General features: G+C 42.8%; 1 protein-coding gene across 1 annotated transcript in view; it reads right to left on the bottom strand.

Annotated features, from left to right (window-relative positions):
* The window catches only part of LOC311099071 (ephrin type-B receptor 1), a gene marked incomplete at both ends in the record, with an annotated part of 313,995 nt that overhangs the window by 227,123 nt on the left and 61,860 nt on the right, over positions 1 to 25,012 (bottom strand). The window contains one exon of the mRNA XM_084139687.1: positions 15,295 to 15,359. Coding sequence (XP_083995813.1) covers positions 15,295 to 15,359 — 65 coding nt within the window. The remainder of the gene's footprint in view (positions 1 to 15,294; positions 15,360 to 25,012) is intronic.

A 25,012-nucleotide genomic window follows, 5' to 3' on the forward strand; every position in this document is an offset into this window, starting at 1 on the left:
TCCCATAGGGGATTTTAGAAACACTTAAAATAAGGGCTGTGTTTCGTGTAGGCTTACCCTGGCGTGACATTTTGATAACCGTGTAAATCTCTCTAGAACAAGGTGACTTCTATCAATATACAGTATTCGCCTGTATTTACCCCCCCCCAAAAAAATTTAACGCTAATTAGCTGCTAATGTGGCTATCATAAAGAACTACAAAATGCTATGATGATCTGGATGAGACTGCCAAATCGAGGCAAAGGTAAGAATCTCTAGATTAACTATCTAATGTTAGCTACAGTGGGGAAAAAAAGTATTTAGTCAAATCAAATCAAATCAAATTTTATTGGTCACATGCGCCGAATACAACAGGTGCAGACATTACAGTGAAATGCTTACTTACAGCCCTTAACCAACAGTGTATTTATTTTTTACAAAAAAAGTAAAAATAAAACAACAACAAAAAAGTGTTGAGAAAAAAAGAGCAGAAGTAAAATAAAATAACAGTAGGGAGGCTATATATACAGGGGGGTACCGGTGCAGAGTCAATGTGCGGGGGCACCGGCTAGTTGAGATAGTTAAAGTAATATGTACATGTGGGTAGAGTTAAAGTGACTATGCATAAATAATTAACAGAGTAGCAGCAGCGTAAAAAGGATGGGGTGGGGGGGCAGTGCAAATAGTCCGGGTAGCCATGATTAGCTGTTCAGGAGTCTTATGGACCTAGACTTGGCACTCCGGTACCGCTTGCCGTGCGGTAGCAGGGAGAACAGTCTATGACTAGGGTGGCTGGAGTCTTTGACAATTTTGAGGGCCTTCCTCTGACACCAATTGTGCAAGTTCTCCCACTTAAAAAGATGAGAGAGGCCTGTAATTTTCATCATAGGTACACGTCAACTATGACAGACAAATTGAGAAAAAAAATGCCAGAAAATCACATTGTAGGATTTTTGATGAATTTATTTGCAAATTATGGTGGAAAATAAGTATTTGGTCACCTACAAACAAGCAAGATTTCTGGCTCTCACAGACCTGTAACTTCTTATTTAAGAGGCTCCTCTGTCCTCCACTCGTTACCTGTATTAATGGCACCTGTTTGAACTTGTTATCAGTATAAAAGACACCTGTCCACAACCTCAAACAGTCACACTCCAAACTCCACTATGGCCAAGACCAAAGAGCTGTCAAAGGACACCAGAAACAAAATTGTAGACCTGCACCAGGCTGGGAAGACTGAATCTGCAATAGATAAGCAGCTTGGGTTGAAGAAATCAACTGTGGGAGCAATTATTAGGAAATGGAAGACATACAAGACCACTGATAATCTCCCTCGATCTGGGGCTCCACGCAAGATCTCACCCCATGGGGTCAAAATGATCACAAGAACGGTGAGCAAAAATCCCAGAACCACACGGGGGGACCTAGTGAATGACCTGCAGAGAGCTGGGACCAAAGTAACAAAGCCTACCATCAGTAACATACTACGCCGCCAGGGACTCAAATCCTGCAGTGCGAGACGTGTCCCCCTGCTTAAGCCAGTACATGTCCAGGCCCGTCTGAAGTTTGCTAGAGTGCATTTGGATGATCCAGAAGAGGATTGGGAGAATGGCATATGGTCAGATGAAACCAAAATAGAACTTTTTGGTAAAAACTCAACTTGTCGTGTTTGGAGGACAAAGAATGCTGGGTTGCATCCAAAGAACACCATACCTACTGTGAAGCATGGGGGTGGAAACATCATGCTTTGGGGCTGTTTTTCTGCAAATGGACCAGGACGACTGATCCGTGTAAAGGAAAGAATGAATGGGGCCATGTATCGTGAGATTTTGAGTGAAAACCTCCTTCCATCAGCAAGGGCATTGAAGATGAAACGTGGCTGGGTCTTTCAGCATGACAATGATCCCAAACACACCGCCCGGGCAATGAAGGAGTGGCTTCGTAAGAAGCATTTCAAGGTCCTGGAGTGGCCTAGCCAGTCTCCAGATCTCAACCCCATAGAAAATCTTTGGAGGGAGTTGAAAGTCCGTGTTGCCCAGCGACAGCCCCAAAACATCACTGCTCTAGAGGAGATCTGCATGGAGGAATGGGCCAAAATACCAGTAACAGTGTGTGAAAACCTTGTGAAGACTTACAGAAAACTTTTGACCTGTGTCATTGCCAACAAAGGGTATATAACAAAGTATTGAGAAACTTTTGTTATTGACCAAATACTTATTTTCCACCATAATTTGCAAATAAATTCATAAAAAATCCTACAATGTGATTTTCTGGAGAAAAAAAATTTCATTTTGTCTGTCATAGTTGACGTGTACCTATGATGAAAATTACAGGCCTCTCTCATCTTTTTAAGTGGGAGAACTTGCACAATTGGTGGCTGACTAAATACTTTTTTCCCCCACTGTATCAAGAAAGGCTTGATATACCTCTACCGGTAAGCCATCAAGCCCTGGAGGTTTTCCAGACTGAAAGGATTTAATAGCCTCAAAAGTTATTCTTCTGTAATTTGGCCTTCGCACTGATATTTCTTTTAAACATTTGTTCATTTTCCCAAAAAATAAATAATTGGAAAGAATTCCTTACAGTAATCATCATTCAGATGGTGAGGATGAGATGGAAAAGAAAACATCTGCTTAAAATATTTAGCTTCCTCTTTTAAAATATCAATCAGAGAATCATAGATTAATCTTTTTCGTAGCTAATTATTTTTAGTAGCTTTCCTGTGTTGGAGATTCAGGAAGAATTTGGTGCATTTTTCTCCATATTCCATCCAGTTTGCTTTATTTTTGGAATAGATTACATTAGATCTATCTTGAATAAGTTCCTCCAGTTCTTTTTGTTTTTCCTCTAAAGTATTTTGTATTTCTGTAGTATCGTTTTTATTACTATCTACCTGTACTATTAGTTCATGTATTTCCCTTGTTAGTCTCTTCAAACAGAAACTGCTTTTTTATTATTGATGAATATTGAATTGAATGACCTCTGAAGGTACATTTAAATGTATCCCAAACAATAAGGGGATTTGCTGAACCTATATTGTACTGGAAAATGCAGTTATATATTATTTTGTCTTAGTTAAAAATAAATTGTCCTCCACTAGACTTTGATTAAATGTCCAATATTCCTGTCCACGTGGAAATTCTGTAAGAGTTATGTAAAACCCAATTAGATGATGATCTGATCGCATTCTGTCTCCTATCAATACTTTTTAAACATTTGATGCAAGAGAGAAAGAGACAAGAAAGTAGTCAAGATGACTAACTTGATTAAGTGTCATCCATGTATATCTCACTAGGTCAGGGTTTTTTAGTCTCCAAATATCCACTATTTCTAATGTGTCCTTAATATTTATGATTTCCTTAAGGGCACGGTGATGATAGTTTGTAGAGTGATTTCCTTTACGGTCCATTGAGGTACATAACACAGTGTTATAGTCTCCCACCATGATGATTTGATTGTTTGTTGCTTGTAAGTTCAATAAATTGTTATAAATACTTTCGAAGAAGTATGGATCATCCTGATTTTAACCATATAGATTAATGAGCCCAATCTGTTTTTCATCCACTTTCATATTCAAAAGGATCCACCTTCCTTGCGAATCATTCCTGACTATTTGCACATTCAGATCGACATTTTTGTTAATTAATATCATCACACCTTTTGAGTTCCTTTGTCCATGACAGAAAATTATTTCACCACCCCATTCCTTTTTCCACGCAAATTCATCTAAGTATGTAGAGTGAGTTTCCTGTATATTCCTTTTCTTTTAGCCACATAAAGACTGATCTTCTTTTTTATAACCTGCTTATAACTGGTTATATTATTTCACCCCTTAACATAACTAGATACTATTCTCAGCCTAAATTGACCATAATTAGTGCTTGTAAAGTACTGCCATAAGAGGTATTATGACGGTCAGAATTAGAGATTTCAAATGTCTGATGTTTAAAATTCAAGAAACAGGTTCTAGCAATATCTGTTGTATTCCCTAGCCTGTTTGCCTGTGAGCCAATGCCACAGATGTTAGAAAATTGAGTCAAGATATTATGTGTGTAGTAAATCTGCATAGGTTGATGTGTGTGATATTGGATGTGATTTAGTGAGAGTGTGTAGGTCTGGATAAGAGTAAGACTATAATGTGTGATGTCCAAATAAATAATAACCCAGCCAATTTGTATGGTGTAGTGTCTATGTGTGTAACATGAAGTGAGTATAGCCTTAATATTCAGGATGATAATTGTAATCCATATCGTATCACCATCATAGTTGCATCATAGTTGCATCATAATCACATTAAACATCATTTTCATAGAAAAACACATCCCAGCATTTCCATAGCGTTTGATGTTTCACATGATTATGAAAGAGACCTTGTATTACTATAGAGACGGCTTCACTACAGTACAAATGTATCAAATATAATATGTTATTATTCCCCAACTTCCCTGTTCTGATATTTTCCCTTTGCTTGTTGTAAACATAGATAAACATGTAGACAAAGACATAGAAAAGATAGACATACAAAAAACATATTAGATTATAGAAAAGTTCTCGACAATACAGAGAGAGAGGAGAGAGGGAGAGGAGAGAAGAGAGAAAGAGAGAGTGAGAGAAGAGAGAGAGATCAAGTGTGTGTGTTTGTGTGTGTATGTATGTGTCCGTATGTGTAAGCGAGCGTGTAATTGAGCGCGTGTTCAGATATTTTTACAGTCCCCATTATTTTTTTCGGTAACCTGACGTTCCCATAGAATTTAGTGCAGCCATGGTGTTATGGAGCTGTCTCGGAAGAGTTGTCCGTCTATAAAGACTTTGTCCACAATGAGAAAGGCACACTTACCCCTCTCCCTCTGTTGCCTCTGTACGGGATACAGCCTCTAGCGACGTTCGTTTATCTCCCGGGGAAATTGGTCATTGAGACCGAATTTGGTCCCTTTAAGCTCCCTTCCCTTGCTTTTGATCAGCTCCTTTTGTTGGTAGTGTTCAAATTTTGCGATGATAGGTCGGGGACCCTTGGTCTTGTCGCTCCGAGCTCCAAGTCTGTGCCCTCGGTGGAAAGCCACCTTGTTTACAGTCTCTAGAGGAAGTTTCAAGGCGGATTGCATGAACTCTCTGATAGCCCCCTCTGGATTATTGGATGCGTCCTCAGGAATCCCAGAAAATATTACAATTTCACGCATGCTTCGGGTTTCTATATCTAGTAGCGACTCCATCATCACCCTGTTTTCCCTGAGTAGACAATCCATGTTGGAATCATTCAAGCTTGGTTTCATCAGACCAGAGAATCTTGTTTCTCATGGTCTGAGAGTCCTTTAGGTGCCTTTTGGCAAACTCCAAGCGGGCTGTCATGTGCCTTTTACTGAGTGGCTTCCGTCTGGCCACTCTACCATAAAGGCCTGATTGGTGGAGTGCTGCAGAGATGATTGTCCTTCTGGAAGGTTCTACCATCTCCACAGAGGAAGTCTGGAGCTCTGTCAGAGTGACCATCTGGCCCTTCCAAGGCTCTTCTCCCCCGACTGCACAGTTTGGCCGGGCGGCCAGCTCTAGGAAGAGTATTGGTGGTCCCAAACTTCTTCCATTTAAGAATGATGGAGGCCACTGTGTTCTTCGGGAACTTCAATGCTGCAGAAATGTTTTGGTACCATTCCCCAGATCTGTGCCTCGACACAATCCTATCTCGGAGCTCTACGGACAATTCCTTCGACCTCATGGCTTTGGTCTTTGCCCTGCACTGTCAACTGTGGGACCTTATATAGACAGGTGTGTGCCTTTCCAAATCATGTCCAACCAATTGCATTTACCACAGGTGGACTCCAATCAAGTTGTAGAAACATCTCAAGGACGATCAATGGAAACAGGATGCACCTGAGCTCAATTTCAAGTCTCATAACAAAGGGTATGAATATTTATGTAGATAAGGTATTTCTGTTTTTTATTTTTAATAAGTTAAATTAATAAAACCTGTTTTCGCGTTGTCATTATGGGGTATTGTGTGTAGATTGATGAGGAAAAAAAGTAATTTTAGAATAAGGCTGTACCGTAACAAAATGTGGGAAAAGGGAAGGAGTCTGAATACTTTCCGAATGCACTGTACATCTCTATGCTCTGAGCGCAACGGCAACCCATTACCTAGTTACAGTAAATACCTGAGTTCCTTTGTCTTTTAGTTCAGTGCAAAACAATTCATGCCTTAGAAGAACTCTCCAGCATGTATCACTTTTTGTTTCCTTTATCTGTGCATCCAATATCCAACGTGAGTAACCTACCATATTGTTTACATTTTTAACACACACATATGAAATGATTTGGATCATTATTTGGGGAAAATAAATGATAGCTAAACCTCTCTAAACAGTCTCTCTCCTTATCCTTGTCCTCTTACCGAGACACCCTACATCAGCTCCTACCTCATTCAGTGCATTCAGAATAGGCAACCTGCCTTAACACTACCCTACAGTGAGATACAGTGTGTTTGACACATAATTCCTTGCTAGAAATGTACATGCTCCAGGCAGAACACTTAACATTTAAGACCTTTCAATGTCTGTTAATGTGGCTCAAGACTGATGACATGAGTTGCTGAAGGAACTACTGTACCATAACTAAAGTCAATTTCTCTGTCATATTCTGTCACAGTGGAATGTTTACAGTCAGGAAGGAGGTAGAACTGTCACGTAACCAGGTCGGAACTGTTTTATCTGCCTTCTTCAGTGAGAATGTTTTTTTTTTAAAATTGCAATATGCAGGAATCGCTCCACCATTTCCTGATTGCTACATTTCTAATAGTTCGCCTAATTTCAGTTTGTGACAAAACAAGCACTCAGAGTGTAGAGATTCATTGTACAATATAAACTGCTGTGAAATATATTTTCAATAACCAAAAATATTGTATTTTCAGCTGTTTGAAGCTGATGCACAAAACCGAAAGTAAAAGATGCAAAAATGAAACTTAAGAATGGGAAGGATATAAATATTGTGCATAGAACAGATCTACCACTTATTTGACTTGCTTTCAATGATCTATAACTCACATTTCTGTGAATCTGGTCAGGTTGGCCAAAAAGTTTTTTTTACAACCGTCATCAAGTTCTTTCTGGAAATGAAATTATGAAATGAAATGGAGAATGTTTGTTGGCATTTGAGAATTCTGACCGCCTCCGTTGTAAAACTGTACAACAGAATGAGACTACTACAAACATCTCTCCTTTGTGTAGTGTGAATGTTGAGGACTATGGTTGGTGAGAGGGGGCTAGGTCAAGGGGCAACCAATGCCATGTGGTATTAACCATATTCTCTCTCATACACTATTCCCCATCAGACTTCCCTTTTAGTCCCCACACCCCGTAGATCTTTCCTCTAGGACACACCCTCAGCCCAGCTCTGCCCTCAGCTCAGCTGCGGCGCTACATCATGGCCTATTCTTAGCAGGCCACTCGCTCATTCAGGAGGACAAAAGCAGCGTTTAGCCACTTACCATCTATCGTGCTATCAGAATTAGTCAGTGCGTGTGTGTGTCAGCCTGAAGCGAGCCCACTGTTTGTCTGTAGTGCTCTTTGTGGCGTGAAACTCCTTGGATGTGTGTGTAAAACGCCTCATAAAATGCCAAAGAGCCTGTTCATGTTAGACACAGTTGCTGGTTGTTTTACACAACATAGCTGCTGCATGATTCACTGTGCTACGGTCTGGGCGGTACTAGTACGCTAAGGAAAGGAACAAGTGTGGCATTCAGTTCATGCAGAAAAGGGATATAGCTGGAAACCCACAATAGTCCAAATCTGTTAAATCCAACCCAATCCAGTGTTTTCCACAAGCACATGGAGTAGCCAGCCAAAAAGAAAAAGTAGCCAGCCAGGATCCTCCAGGCCATATGATAAAAAATGCTTGTTTAACAACTGACCCACAGATTTCTTCTTAAATAATCTTGTAAGAGTCTGCTGACTTCACAGGCTTTAAGCTTCCTTTTAAGAGGCATTTTCTCAGCTATCTGCAATAGAGGTATGATTGAAGAATGAAGCAGGTGTTAATCATGGGCTTTGCTTCAGCGAAAGCAGCAGTTGACAACTCCATTGTCACACTTTGATTAAATCAGTTGACCTATATCAACATCTTAGAAAATACCATATAAGTATCATTAGCTTTTAAAACAATTCAATCCATTTTCATTTATCATATTTTGGACCGGAGTGAGGCTATCTCTCCACTAACCTACCTATTGTTTCTGAAGTGAGGAGAATTCACCATCTTCATCCAATGTTTTGATCATTTATCTGCAGATAATCGGCAAAAAGCCTACCCGTATGCAAATTAGGGAGCCAAATGAATGTCTCTCTTATCGATGCGATTCAGTAGGCTACTGACAAGTCACTCATTTTAAAGTCACTGTCTGGCAGGTCCTGATGGACTTCATATCAAAAATACAATGAGATCTTCAGTTTACCTGTTTATTTATTTATTTTATTTCACCTTTATTTAACCAGGTAAACCAGTTGAGAACAAGTTCTCATTTACAACTGCGACCTGGCCAAGATAAAGCAAAGCAGTGCGATAAAAACAACAACACAGAGTTACATATGGGGTAAAACAAAACAAAGTCAAAAATACAACAGAAATACATATATATACAGTGTGTGCAAATGTAGCAAGTTATGGAGGTAAGGCAATAAATAGGCTATAGTGCAAAATAATTACAATTAGTATTAACACTGGAATGATAGATGTGCAAGAGATGATGTGCAAATAGAGATACTGGGGTACAAATGAGCAAAATAAATAACAATATAGGGATGAGGTAGTTGGGCGGGCTAATTTCAGATGGGCTGTGTACAGGTGCAGTGATCGGTAAGGTGCTCTGACAACTGATGCTTAAAGTTAGTGAGGGAGATAAGTGTCTCCAGCTTCAGAGATTTTTGCAATTTGTTCCAGTCATTGGCAGCAGAGAACTGGAAGGAATTGCGGCCAAAGGAGGTGTTGGCTTTGGGGATGACCAGTGAGATATACCTGCTGGAGCGCAGACTACGGGTGGGTGTTGCTATGGTGACCAATGAGCTAAGATAAGGCGGGGATTTGCCTAGCAGTGATTTATAGATGGCCTGGAGCCAGTGGGTTTGGCGACGAATATGTAGTGAGGACCAGCCAACAAGAGCGTACAGGTCACAGTGGTGGGTATTATATGGGGCTTTGGAGACAAAACGGATGGCACTGTGATAGACTACATCCAATTTGCTGAGTAGAGTGTTGGAGGCTATTTTGTAAATGACATCGCCGAAGTCAAGGATCGGTAGGATAGTCAGTTTTACGAGGGCATGTTTGGCAGCATGAGTGAAGGAGGCTTTGTTGCGAAATAGGAAACCGATTCTAGATTTAACTTTGGATTGGAGATTCTTAATGTGAGTCTGGAAGGAGAGTTTACAGTCTAACCAGACACCTAGATATTTGTAGTTGTCCACATACTCTAGGTCAGACCCGTCGAGAGTAGTGATTCTAGTCGGGTGGGCGGGTGCAAGCAGCGTTCGGTTGAAGAGCATGCATTTAGTTTTACTAGTGTTTAAGCGCAGTTGGAGGCTACTGAAGGAGTGTTGTATGGCATTGAAGCTCGTTTGGAGGTTTGTTAACACAGTGTACAATGAAGGGCCAGATGTATACAAAATGGTGTCGTCTGCGTAGAGGTGGATCTGAGAGTCACCAGCAGCAAGAGCGACGTCATTGATATACACAGAGAAAAGAGTCGGCCCAAGAATTGAACCCTGTGGCACCCCCATAGAGACTGCCATAGGTCCAGACAACAGGCCCTCCGATTTGACACATTGAACTCTATCTGAGAAGTAGTTGGTGAACCAGGCGAGGCAGTCATTTGAGAAACCAAGGCAATTTAGTCTGCCAATAAGAATGCGGTGGTTGACAGAGTCGAAAGCCTTGGCCAGGTCAATGAAAACGGCTGCACAGTACTGTCTATTATCGATCGCGGTTATAATATCGTTTAGGACCTTGAGCGTGGCTGAAGTGCACCCATGACCAGCTCGGAAACCGGATTGCATAGCGGAGAAGGTACGGTGGGATTCGAAATGGTCGATGATCTGTTTGTTGACTTGGCTTTCAAAAACTTTTGAAAGGCAGGGCAGGATGGATATGGGTCTGTAACAGTTTGGATCTAGAGTGTCACCCCCTTTGAAGAGGGGGATGACCGCGGCAGCTTTCCAATCTCTGGGGATCTCAGACGTTACGAAAGAGAGGTTGAACAGGCTAGTAATAGGGGTTGCGACAATTTCGGCGGCTAGTTTTAGAAAGAAAGGGTCCAGATTGTCTAGCCCAGATGATTTGTAGGGGTCCAGATTTTGCAGCTCTTTCAGAACATCAGCTGTCTGGATTTGTGTGAAGGAGAAGCGGGGGGGGGCATGGGCAAGTTGCAGCGGAGGGTGCAGAGCTGGTGGCCGGGGTAGTGGTAGCCAGGTGGAAAGCATGGCCAGCCGTAGCAAAATGCTTGTTGAAATTCTCGATTATTGTAGATTTATCGGTGGTGATAGTGTTTCCTAGCCTCAGTGCAGTGGGCAGCTGGGAGGAAGTGCTCTTATTTTCCATGGACTTTACAGTGTCCCAAAACTTTTTGGAGTTAGTGCTACAGGATGCAAATTTCTGTCTGAAAAGGTTAGCCTTTGCTTTCCTAACTGCTTGTGTATACTGTCCCGATGCGATACTATGGACATATAACTGCGTTGTATGATTTATGAATGGCAAGGATATATGAGATCGACTTTATTCAGTCAGTTCAACACCATTTATAAACTAGTCAAGCTTGCTGTTCGTCAATCAAATCACAGTAAGCCTATGCGCCAGCATTTCATGGCTGCATATGAAACACACAAAATAAATTAAATGAATGTGCCAGAAAACAATAGGCTAAGTGGATTTCGACTCATCGTTACCATATTATATGGGACGTGTAAATTGACTCACATAGACAATGTAGGAGCATCATGGTCCTCTGTTGCATCATGGTCCTTGAATCAGTTAAACACTACTGTGCTCAACCTAAATCACATAGACAATGTAGGAGCATCATGGTCCTCTATTGCATCATGGTCCTTGAATCAGTTAAACACTACTGTGCTCAACCTAAAACACTTTTAGCATTTACACAGAGAAAGTGGTCCTCTGTAGCTCAGCTGGTAGAGCACGGCGCTTGTAACGCCAAGGTAGTGGGTTCGATCCCCGGGACCACCCATACACAAAAATGTATGCACGCACGACTGTAAGTCGCTTTGGATAAAAGCGTCTGCTAAATGGCATATTATATTATTATATTATCATGCTCTCTCCCTCCATGGAAAGAAATGTGACTGCAACCACAGCGTAAACAACACACATTCCCAGGTACCGGGAGCCCTGTCATCGCTCAATTTGTGACTGACAGACGCCTAGCCAATCAATAGATCGCTAGAAGATGCATATCGTTCATTCTAGAGGGAGAGGGCTCGGCAGACTTTTTTTCTCTGACTTGCGAATAGTAAAAAAGTAGCCTAGTTAATTTAAGTGGAAAAAGTACCCGGCTGAAAATGAGTATGTAACCGGCTGTATAGCCGACAGCCGGCGCTAGTGACCTTCTTGCTCCTCTTTAGTCCTCTTCCTCCCCTGGATAACTGTACCCTTACTGTACCCTTACTGTACCATTATACTGAAGCATTACTGTAGCATTATACTGTACCCTTACTGTACCATTATACTGAAGCATTACTGTAGCATTATACTGTACCCTTACTGTACCATTATACTGAAGCATTACTGTACCCTTATACTGTACCCTTACTGTACCATTATACTGAAGCATTACTGTAGCATTATACTGTACCCTTACTGTACCATTATACTGAAGCATTACTGTAGCATTATACTGTACCCTTACTGTACCATTATACTGAAGCATTACTGTACCCTTATACTGTACCCTTACTGTACCATTATACTGAAGCATTACTGTAGCATTATACTGTACCCTTACTGTACCATTATACTGAAGCATTACTGTAGCATTATACTGTACCCTTACTGTACCATTATACTGAAGCATTACTGTACCCTTATACTGTACCCTTACTGTACCCTTATTGTACCATTATACTGAAGCATTACTGTAGCATTATAACTGTACCCTTACCGTACCATTATACTGAAGCATTACTGTACCCTTATACTGTATCCTTACTGTACCATTATACTGAAGCATTACTGTAGCATTATACTGTACCCTTACTGTACCATTATACTGAAGCATTACTGTAGCATTATACTGTACCCTTACTGTACCATTATACTGAAGCATTACTGTAGCATTATAACTGTACCCTTACTGTACCATTATACTGAAGCATTACTGTAGCATTATACTGTACCCTTACTGTACCATTATACTGAAGCATTACTGTAGCATTATAACTGTACCCTTACCGTACCATTATACTGAAGCATTACTGTACCCTTATACTGTACCCTTACTGTACCATTATACTGAAGCATTACTGTACCCTTATATTGTATCCTTACTGTACCCTTACCGTACCATTATACTGAAGCATTACTGTAGCATTATAACTGTCTTATCCCCTATGAAGTGATTTGGGCTGGCTTACACTGGCTTACAGTTTTTTTTCAATTGCTTAAGCACAATTTTGAAAACAGGGCCCGGTTTTTCAAACCCCTTCACACAATTAGCACAACACTACACCAAAGAAGCACAACACCTCAGATCATTTGCAAAATGGAACACTTTTGTCAAAACTATACAATGTCTTATAAAAACCTTATTTTGTTGTCATAACATAAACACAAACCATCATATGGTCTGATTCTGTTTGAATCAGTTAAACACTACTGTGCTCAACCTAAAACACTTTTAGCATTTACACAGAGAAAGTGTAAAAATAAATTCACCAACACCACATGACACCAATTGTGCAGACTAATGAAAATATGTATTTATTTTCATGTACTCAAGTCAGTCAATACTGAACATTTCAACAAAACATTCATAACAAAACATTTTCCAGTTTTCATACAGTATTACTGAACGTACCCTTGTACTGTAAGCTTACAGTAATACTGTAACATAAATTACATATCCAGTTCAGTACCGAATAAAAAAGAGAAATAACCTAAACATCTCTCCGCCTAGCTGGATCTGGCCACAGGGCCTCGTCAACATCACAGGCTATATTTTCATTTGCAAGGCAACGTGGGAAGAATCTTTTGGAGTGACGAATCCACCCTTGTATGGATGCTGCTTCAATTTGATCACATGCTTCCACCATAGCTTGAATGAGGGCCATCTGGACATAGGGCCGGAGATCATAAACCTTCCACCGCCATGCTGAGAAGAACTCCTCGATGGGGTTTAGGAAGGGGGAGTATGGTGGAAGGTATTGAACTGTAAATTGTGGGTGTTGATGAAACCAGCTTTGGACCAGAGCAGAACGATGGAAATTGCATCTGGTCCCTTTGGTTTGCTGCTGTGATAATATTGTGTAATCTGTCTAAAAATGTAAGAATGAGGTCAGTGTTGTAAGGACCCAAGTTGGCATGGCGGTGGAGGACCCCATTCTGTGTAATGGCAGCACAAAGGTAATGTTACCCCCACGTTGCCCTGGTACATTGACAATAGCCCTGTGACCAATTATGTTTCTTCCCCTTCTTCTCACTGTTGTCAGGTTAAATCCAGCCTTCCTCCGCATCCATTTGCAAAACTCTCTGAAATACAGCAAAAGATCACATTGTGTAGATCAATTTACTGTAGGTCTGCTATACAGTAAAATTACATGTACAGTAAAAAGGTTATGTGTGCAGTACACAATACTACAGTCAGTGAACAAAATGTACCACCACATTTTCACGCCGCAGGCCTTTCACCCTGTCTGAATTCCTTTCAAATGGCACTTTATACAGTTGTTTCATCAGAACTTGATGTTTTTTAAGGATACGGGCTATTGTTGACAGAGAGACCTGTTGGACATTATTGAAAATTCGGTGATCATTGACAATTTGGGCTTGAATTTCTCTAAGTCTGATTGCATTATTGGCCAAAATGAGGTTTATGATCTCTCTCTCTTGCTCCTGTGTGAATATGGGGCCCCTCCCTCCTTGGTGTTCTCAATGTTCTTTCCTATGTTGGCCAAACAAAATACATGTAGCTTACTGTAAAATGATACAGGAATAGATACCAAAACTGTTGATATAGTACATGCAGTAAGCTATGGATTTTCTGTTGACAGAAGATACGTTTCTCACCTGTGCTCTTGACGAAATGTCCGAACTATTGATGCCACCGTGTACCTGCTTAGGTTAGACTGTACTCTCAGTCCAGCCTCCCTCAGTGTTAGTCCGTGGTTTATTACATGGTCCACAATTGCAGCACGAATTTCGTCACACAGATTTGGTTGTCTTCTTCTTTGTGCACGTCCTACCCCTCCTCCAGGTCTTCCTCTTCCTCTCCCTCTCCCTCTTCCTCTTCCTCTGACACCGTCCATTTTTTTTTTGACGACAGGTGAACTTACCTGTTGCCTTTTTATAGTTCTTAAACCTGATTGGTGTGTCTACAATTAAGCACCAGTGTGTGTGCACACCTGGTGGCTGTGTTTAACCAATTGGTTCATGGGTGTGTTCATTTGAAACCCTTTGCTTTGAAATTGCAAGGAAATGACATCAGGATACATTTCTGTGTCAAATGCAAGTGTGTTTAGTGTTTTGCAAATCACTGTGTATAATGTTTTGCAAAAAGTGTGAAGCTGACAATGTGCTTACAGTTGTGCAAATCTAGGCCAGTGTTTTGCTCCTTGAGTGTAAGGTTTTGCTAATTGTGGGAAAGTTTTAATTTTAGTGTGTAAGAAATTGAAAAAAGCTGTAAGTGGACCCATTATGTAATTAAGTCATGATGAATGGGGATGGGATGGGGAGAAAATAATACTGCCACAGTGATCATGCTACTCTACTACGCTACTGTAGTTCTATGGCATGGCTATCTGTCTGGGGAAAGACAGTACTGTACATGCTGGGGATGACATTGATCGACTCATTGAGCTACGGAGACAAAGGCAAATCAAAGGGTATTTTTACTGGGGTTATACAGTTCCTTGTCTTGCATTATCATATGGCATAACCATTTACCCCTCCTAGAATGGTAGGGCAAACCATTTACACCTAAAGTGGGAGGGGAAACAATGAACCGGAGAAGATTCAAAATGATAAACATGGAGAGAAGGTAACCATTGACAGTACAGACTAGCCCATAACTACTTTCCATGGTGCTGTCTGGAGTCCTGTTAGGCTGTTACTCACCCCAGATGCAGGGTAGGCCGTCCAGCCTAGCTCAGCCGTAGCCACCCGTGTGTCCATCAACGTTTCTACATGAGAGAGAGAGAGAGAGAGAGAGAGAGAGAGAGAGAGAGAGAGAGAGAGAGAGAGAGGTTAGTCAGTTATAAAACAAAGTATGTTCTCATACATTCTCAGTCCTGTCCCATGGTTGAAGTTTAGTCATGAAGGAGCACTTTGATGAGTTTTACTGCGGAAATGACCGGAGTTCTGTTCCAGAAAAGAACACTTGATGACAGAAAGTAAATGGACCTGCTCGACTTATCCTCCATTTCCACTTCCCTTCTGTTTTAAACAGGGAGACCGAGAACAAAGAGTAGAATGGAATGTTGAGAACCAGTACATTCTAGCACTAGAGAGCTGAGCATTATCTCACTGTGTGTGTGTGTGTGTGTGTGTGTGTGTATGTGTGTGTGTGTGTGTGTGTGTGTGTGTGTGTGTGTGTGTGCTGAGTGCTGCGCTTTGTGCCATTGTTTACACAGGGAGATATCTCTCATCACTGAAGAGGGCTCTCCACAGCCGGCCAGGCCATTTCCACTCACGTGTTTGCTTTAGGAACACCATCAGAGCACTGACACCCTGCTAGCCTGGCCAGAGAGAACACACTCAAACTCAACACATAGTGTACAACACATACTGTATAGAACACTGGTCGCCCAGTGGTGCTTTACCGCTGTGTTGGAACAATAGTGCGCACACCCTGTGGGTCTCAAAGACCAGGGTTTGTGACCACTTGTATAGAACAACCAATAGGTGAAGAGAGACACACCCACTCACCTACACGTGTCATTATGTCAAATCAGTTTGCAATACTACAAAACAAATTAATAGCCTACACCCACATCTGGCCTTAATGGCATGTACCCACCCGGCACAGCCAGAGGAGGACTTTTTTTTTGCTTCTCTCTCAGGCTCTACAAAAAGGAAGATGGGTATCCACCTCCCCCCTCACTCACTACCTCCCCCCTCTCCCCCTCTCTCTCACCCTAACTCTCCCTGACACCCCGCAGACAAATAGACCTGGCACCAGTCCTGAGGCATTTGTCAGCCCGTGTTGATTCATATCTGCAGCGTTGGCACACTGTCAGTGTCACTAAAAGCTGATATTGTTCCAGGTAAGAGAGGATGAGAAACTGCTCTCCTATGTACCCCCCCCCCCCCCACTACAGATTGATGAGCACTGTGACCAGACAAACTCTTCAGCTGGGTAATGATAGATTCATTATATGACATTTAATTTCCCCCAATAACCGATAGTTTATACACTGCCCCCAGATGCTTCGTCTTGTAGGAAGTCACCCAAATAATAGTTTGCCATCTTGGTATATCTTGTGCCAACTGCCAAGGCATGCCCCCGATTGTGTTTTTGTCTGAAGAAATTAAAGGGGTGAGAATATACCAGGAAGATGTGATCTAGGGATGGAAACACAGCTTAAACTGATCAGACTTATTTTACTGACCTCATCAAACCCTAATACGATTATTTAGTCTAAACCATTTGGTATGTCACGTCTCCTAACTGATTGTGAACTACTGTTGGTGAAAAATGGTGAGAATAGCATAGTGCAGCTGATTGATGGGTGAGCAGAAGACAGTAGAGGGTGGTTTCAGTGCCAATCTCCTCTTCCTGACAGAAACTGTCCACAGAGCACCAAACCAATTAGCCCTGGTGGTGATTCAGCTAAACGCTTCTGCTGTGCTCCTACTGTAGTGCAGGCGCACACATACACACACACACAAGACCAATCTCCCATGTTCTTTAGCACTGACAGCCTTGTTCACACTGGGTTTCCATCAGGTAATTTCAATTTCCCCTCAGATAAAGCTTTGGTCTGTCACCGCTGTCTGCTTGTTTTGTCTGTCTGTCTGTCTGCCTGTCTGCCTGTCTATCTGTCTGTCAAGACTGATGGCGCTTTAAGCACCAGCCACCAGGTTCTGTCATGGGGACTGCATCCATGGGATTGCTCAGGGGAAATCACTGAGGCTTTAGTCAAACCCCAGGGGGATTGGAAAGGCCATTTCCCCTTTCCTTTTGAAGAGGGAGGGGTTGTGAGTAGAGAGGGTAGTGAGGCAGAGAAAGGCGGGCATGGGAGAGGAAGGAGAGAGAAATGAGAGAGGAGGGGAGACTGAGGGTTTGAAACAGAGGGAGGTAGGGCAGGGGGAGAGGTTGAAGGCCCATGGGGGGACCCATCGTGTCATGTGGCTAGCATCAGTGCAACAGATGAGTGAATGAGGGATGCTAAAAGCACATTAGGACATTAGGAGAGGTGCTAGACTGAGGTCCCATGGGGTGAGGAGAGAGGGTCGCCCCTCATTATGCCAAAGCTCAGGCACCTGTCCATCCCTCTGTGGTTTGACAAGGTGATCTAATAATGGAGAATGGAGAATATTGAATGGAAATGTTCAATGTTGCATGAAGGTGCTCTAATACACACTAGCTCGCTAACCGTCCCTATGTGGCAAGGCCCATGTCCCAATTCTCTAACATGGCATCCCAGACTCCACTTATTTTCCTTACGTCATGACCACTCATATACTACAGCATGAGGTGAGTGGATTGACATATATTTAATCATAATTGTTTCCATATTGCTTTTACCAAGCTGTTGGGATATCCTAAAGGCTAAGATCTCCAGAGCTACCTCCCCATTCCCTGCCAGTGCCAGCCCTGTCCCTGGCCCAGGTCCTTTCACGCTAGGCTAATTGTTTTAAAGCTATAAAAGCCCCATAAAACAATTTGTCCCCTTTTCTTCCAGCCCAAAATCACCCGGCAATTAGACCTGACCACATCTAACCATTCCTCCCTGCTCTCCATTCATCCCTTAGCACCCAGAATCCCCCTGTGGAAGAAAAGAGGACGCTTATCTTGTCCTCGTTTTGGAGGGTATGCTAGATAGTGTTTCCCTGTATTTTACATTTTTCCTCGTCAGCATTACCTGTGTAGGGAAGATAAATTGAAAACAGCAGATTCTTAAGCAATTCAGTCTGGAACGAACTGATACAGCTACGTTAGTGTTTTGGGTTGTTCAGTGTATTGTATTTGTAAAATATGTGAATCCTTATAAATCCATAGCAAAACAATAGAATGGTATAGGCTTTAAAGTATAAAGTCATTATAGCTATGAGCTGGCAGCAAGACCAGAAGGCCATATCGAATGGAATGGATCAGAGAGATGATTTGTTATAGTAGAATTATTCAGGAATGGATGGTCCTTTGTTCAATGTGTGTCATTCATTACAGTAACCCGCTACACCAATTAAAGGGAATCAGTTGGTTTGCTGCAGTCCAGCATCACTGCTCAGTATAACAGGGCCTTCTAGGGTGTGTATAGGGGAGAGAGGATTCAATTTCTATCTGTAGAATATGGAAAATATGCTTATCGTTGGTGTAATTGTCAGCTTCATTTTATTGATTTGCGGATCGGAACTGTGACGTTTGCCAGGCTTTGAACCAACAGCTACAGCATGAACAGAGCAGAGTGCCTTCTCAGTCAATATTGTTTTCTTTAACTACGGACTACAGACTATTTTACCTCCAGGGCAATCCCTCGTGTCAATTCTGCAGCCTCTGCATCGATCACCCCTTAGTGACCATAGGTCAGATGGCCACTAACCCCCAGCCACCAGGCCCCAACACCAAGTCCCAAATACACTAAAGTATATGGACACCTGCTCGTCGAACATCTCATTCCAAAATAATGGGCATTATTATGGAGTTGGTCCCCCTTTGCTGCTATAACAGCCTCCACTCTTCTGGGAAGGCTTTCCACTAGATGTTGGAACATTGCTGCGGGGGCTTCCATTCAGTCACAAGAGCATTAGTGAGGCTGGGCATTGATGTTGGGCGATTAGGCCTGGCTCGCAGTCTGCATTCCAATTCATCCAAAAGGTGTTCGATGGGGTTGAGGTCAGGGCTCTGTGCAGGCAAGTCAAGTTCTTCCACACCGATTTCGAACAAACCGTTTCTGTATGGAACTCGCTTTGTGCACGGGGATATTGTCATGCTGAAACAGTAAAGGGCCTTCCCCAAACTGTTGCCACAAAGTTGGAAGCACAGAAACGTCTAGAATGTAATTGTATGCTGTAGCGTTAAGATTTCCCTTCACTGGAACTAAGGGGCCTAGCCCGAACCATGAAAAACAGCCCCAGACCATTATTCCTCCTCCACCAAACTTTACAGTTGGCATTATGCATTGGGGCAGGTAGCGTTCTCCTGGCATCCGCCAAACCTAGATTCGTCCGTCGGACTGCCAGATGGTTAAGAGTGATTCATCACTCCAGAAAACGCGTTTCCACTGCTCCAGAGTCCAATGGCGATGAGCTTTACACCACTCCAGCCGATGCTTGGCATCGCGCATGGTGATCTTAGGCTTGTGTGCGGCTGCTCGACCATGGAAACCCATTTCATGAGTTCTTGTGCTGACGTTGCTCGTTAGTGAGTGTTGCAACCGAGGACAGACTAATTTTACACGCTACGCGCTTCAGCACTCGGCGGTCTCGTTCTGTGAGCTTGTGTGGCCTACCACTTCGTGGCGTTTCCACGTCACAATAACAGCACTTACAGATGACTGGAGCAGCTCTAGTAGGGCAGAAATTTGACGAACTGACTTGTTGGAAAGGTGGCATCCTATGACGGTGCCATGTTGAAAGTCACTGAGCTCTTCAGTAAGGCCATTCTACTGCCAATGTATGTCTATGGAGATTGCATGGCTGTGTGCTCGATTTTATACACCTGTCAGCAACGGGTGTGGCTGAAATAGCCAAATCCACTAATTTGAAGGGCTGTCCACATACTTTTGAGGGAGGAGGGAGGTAGAGAGAGGGAGGTAGAGAGGGAGGTAGAGAGCAAAGAAAGGGAGGAGGAGGACTGCGACTGCATGAAACATTGATGAGGCCCCTGCATCTATGATCGATACCTCCAGCCCTCTTCACACAATTACACGTCAGCACGTGCTCGCATGATGCATTATAGTGGACACGGATGATTAAATGTTGCCAATAGGAGCTGCAGGATCCCATTTATACACATAGGTAGCCTATAGGGAAAGCCCATACAAAACACAGAAGAGACAAAGGAAAAAACAAACGCCACTGGGTTGTTCAGTGTTCAGATACAGGTTGAGGAGTGTTGTCTGGTTAATTGTCACCAGTCTGTGATAGAGTGAGGGGCCGTCAGTGTAATTTTCTCCCTTTGTGGTGATGCCTGTATGCTGTATGCTGTATGCAGAGGGGGTTGATGTGACATGTGGTGAGGCGGCATTCGGCTGCTCACTCTTCCTCTGTCAATACGGCCACGAATTCTCAGAGGGCCCACACTACACCCCACCCCCCCACCCCCTCCCACCCAACCCATATTTGAATCCTCATCCCTCCACCCCTCCTTCTCAACACCACCCCTTAACCCCCCTCTCTGTCAACTATAGGATGAGAGCACTTTGTGAGTCAATATGACAATCTGATCCAACATTAGGTCACCTTCTTCATGTGATTACTACTGTCTGAAGAATGCACAATAGTGCTGATCAAGATATATTTCGGCGAGAAAGAGAGAGTGGGGAGGAGAGGAGCGTAATGAGCGAGAAAAGAGGGAGAACACAGCAGGAAGGAAATTAGTTCAATAATGAAGAAGCCTTGTCGGTGTGCCGCTGAGCCAGGCATTTTAAATGGGGTTTGAAAACAAATTGAGGAGGAAAAGAGGAATGAAAACTGATGTGTCTTAAATATTAATCAAATGTCAATGCTAAGGATTGGAAATAAAAAGAGACGAGGGAAGATTTTTACTGAACAAATGGAGCGGAGGCTCCCTGTCTATCTTTGCCATACGGCCGCCAAAGGGGAAGCCATTTACTCACACACAGCACTCTGGGAAATTAAAATCGGAGAATGTGATTGGTCGAAATGTCGTTACAGCAGAGTCCTGGCTCTTGCGGGCTCTTATTGGATTCCAAACCAACATCGTGTTTCAGAATCAGTTGAGCCGAGCCCTGGTGGCTACGTGTGAACGCTTTGAGCTGATTTGGGATCAGTGATTGGGTTTATGGGATTATGGTGGTGGAACATAGGGAGATTGTGTCGGAACACTGCTTCTGGACAAAGAGAATAGAGGCAGTGATAACAGTGATAACAACGTGAGTCACCACAGTAGGTCAAAAGTCAAGTCAAATTACATCTCTCTGTCTTCCATTTTACGGTCTATCATACCTATTTTGACCAACCTTATCCATCAACTTCAGTTCGGAGTATGTATATTTCAGATTGTCATTCATTTCATTTCTCAATAGACAGTTATGACAGTGTGGTTCATCTATATAAATTGAAATCTGAACAGAAAATAATCTTGAGACGTTAGGTGACAGAGAGGAAGTGAAGGGATACGTGTCTCGCACCACTGAGCTAGGAGACACAGCTAAATGAATAACCTCTCACACACGCACACACACACACACGCACACACACTTATCACCCTGTACAGGGAGACCCATTCACACATCGTCGAGTCTGAGTGAAGATATATTTTTCAGTGTGAAAGGAGAGACTGACTCACCATAGGAGGGAGAAGGAGAGGGAAGGAGAGATGGGGGGAGAAGAAGGGAAAAGGACAGGAGGGGGACACTCCTCAGTGGCCAATATCACACCATGGAGAGCTAGGGAAATCTTGGGGGTGTGAAAGAGGGGTAAGAGAGGAAAGATGGAGAGACACAGCAGGGCCTTTGGAGGAGAGGAGCAGGGGAATCACACACTGCTTGGCACCCATGTGTTCAGACCTCCGTTAGTGAGACTAGCCGAGACTGAGTCTGAAGTAGAAACACAACTATTCAAATACCTGTTCCATACTCTTGTCCAAATCCCTACTTACACTGGCGACGTCAATGAACAAACGATACTATGCTGCAGTAAGCTCTCTATTCAAAACCTGGCCAGAGGAGACACTTCTCTATGTCCCTCATGATGAAATTGTTGTAGGCCAGGACAAAACAGGAGAACACAGAACAAGACAGCTCCCACAGAGCTAGCCTATAGCCAGACACAGGTAACAAGCTAGTAGCTACACAAGAGTAGACAGTCTAGTGACAGATACTCATGCATATCCTAATGGTCAATCAGCTTCTCTACAACCGGTGCAGCACCACTCAACATACCCCCTCGGAGCTGTGTATTTCTCCAGCTCCATCTATCTCTCTTTCTCGCTCTCTCTGAATTTCACTCCTTTCCTCATTTATCTCTCCCTCTCTCTTGTCCCCGCTCTCTGCCCCCACCCATTCCTCCTCCTCTCTCTCTCTCTCTCTCTCTCTCTCTCTCTCTCTCTCTCTCTCTCTCTCTCTCTCTCTCTCTCTCTCTCTCTCTCTCTCTATCTCTCTCTCTCTCTCTCTATCTCTCTCTCCCCTTCTCTCTCCTTCCCCGCTTCCTCTCTGGTCAGAAGAAATGATGGCACATCATTTGCATTCATTAACATTGCAGAAAGAGTGATCTTTAGAAACACTGCTGCCGGAGAGTGCCATCTTTTATTCATCACAAACACCCCCACCTCCTCCTCGCGCAATCCCCCTCCCCCTCTCCTGTCCTCTGCTACGCCTCTCCTTCTCCCCCATCCTACCCTCCTTCCCCTCTTCCTGCTGTCTTCCATCTTCCCTTCCACCTTGCTGTCACACACACACACACACAGTTGAGGGTCTCTGATCCTCAGACAGGCTCTACAGCGACCCTGTGCTCTGGCACTTATTAGAAATGAAATGTAGCTTCCAATTAGACCAGTCGTCCTCTGCCTGCGACAGGCAGCCTATACCTCATTGGCATCTATCTCCCTTACTCACACACATTAACACACACACACACACTCTAACACACACACCCTCTCTCTTACACACACACGTTATCACACACACTTTCTTTCATCACACTCTCAGCCCTGTCTGTGGACTTCCAGCCTCAGTCTGGTTTTCAAGGCCATAATTAGTAACATTCATTCTCCAGCTAACTACCTGACCTTTAAAGAAAGCAATGACCATTCCATCCAGAAACACACATTCACTCTCAGCCCTATAGGAGAAGACCAGGGCATACGCCCATCTCTGAGTCTACACTGTTTGTGTGTGTGTTGTGTGTTGATTGAGTAGATCATTGCTTGTGTGTGCATTCAATTGTGTACAATCTAGCCTTAACATGGAAGCTAACTTCCTTTCAATGGTAATAGTTTCCAATTCCTTTCTACACCCAGAGAGGATAATGGTGTGATAGACCAATAGGTTTCAACGACGGTAGAGTGACTCATCTGAAGGGAAAGAATCCACCAATCAATGGAGGTGTAATTACAGCCACATTGATTCCTTCGTTATGAGAAGAGAGCATTGATTGGATGGATGCACATACAGACTGAAATTAAGAGGAGATAAGGGGTTGTCCTTATTTATTCTCATAACATTGCCTGACTGAGAAGAGGATATGTCCAATATACAATAGATTAGACACACACACACACACACAAGATCCATTCAAATGAAGGGAGGTTGTTTTGTTAGTCATCGATAGCTAGCTACATACCATAGCTGCCGGTGACTGATCTTTTCCTGTGACCCTGAACCACATTGTTAGATGTTTATAAAGGAGGGTGGGTGTTTACTGTGGCATTGAACAATCTAAAAGGGATTTGATACCATGCCACCAATGGCAGTCTGACATGAGACGCAATAGTCAGATAAACTCCATGGCCTTTGGAGTCATAAGAGAAAGTAAAGCATCTTATTCACTGTATCAATCTGCTGCTCAGTTTGATTAAAGGGAAATTGAAATGGTACTATGCAGGGTAAACCACATGAACACAATGTAGTGAAAATATATTATTCTATGTACAGACAAAACTGTTCAAACTTCATATCAATCTCTCTTTCACAGCTGAGGAAAGATGATATTCCCCTGGATGGGTATTCTGAGAGGGTATTCCGAGTCTGCCAAGCATGAATGGGTTTGCCACTGAGGGAATTTCAAGATTCCATAAGCAGGCTATCATTTAATGTGTTCTCTCAGGGACCAATCAAAACACAGCATTTCAGCAACACCGTCCCCACTGGATGTATAAACACTGCTCAATGATGTTTCAGACTGAGTTATACACATGAGACACACGAAACACACACAAACTTCAACGGACCATTGCAAGTTACTGTACAAGCTTTTTCCCAGTGGAAGACAGAAAAAGTATCACGAGTATTCAATTTCTAAATCAGGACATGGAGACATGGAGAGAACTAAAGAAATAGTCCTTCCTTCACCATGATGCATGCATATACAGTATATAACAAAAATATAAAAGCAACATGCAACAGTTAGAGTTACAGTTCATATAAGGAAATCAGTCAATTGAAATGAATTCATTAGGCCTTAATCTAAGGATTTCACATGACTGGGAATACAGATATGCATCTGTTGGTCACAGATACCTTTAAAAAAAAAGGAAGGGCCGTGGATCAGAAAACCAGTCAGTATCTTGTGTGACCACCATTTGCCTCATGCAGCATGACACATCTCCTTTGCATAGAGTTGATCAGGCTGTTGATTGTGGCCTGTGGAATGTTGTCCCACTCCTCTTCAATGGCTGTGCTGGATATTGTCAGGAACTGGAACACGATTCATCACTCCATGGCTGCTCGGCCATTGAAACCCATTTCATGAAGCTCCCGACGAACAGTTC

Source organism: Coregonus lavaretus (genome assembly GCF_964263955.1).
Source record: "Coregonus lavaretus genome assembly, chromosome: 23".
NCBI lineage: Eukaryota > Metazoa > Chordata > Actinopteri > Salmoniformes > Salmonidae > Coregonus > Coregonus lavaretus.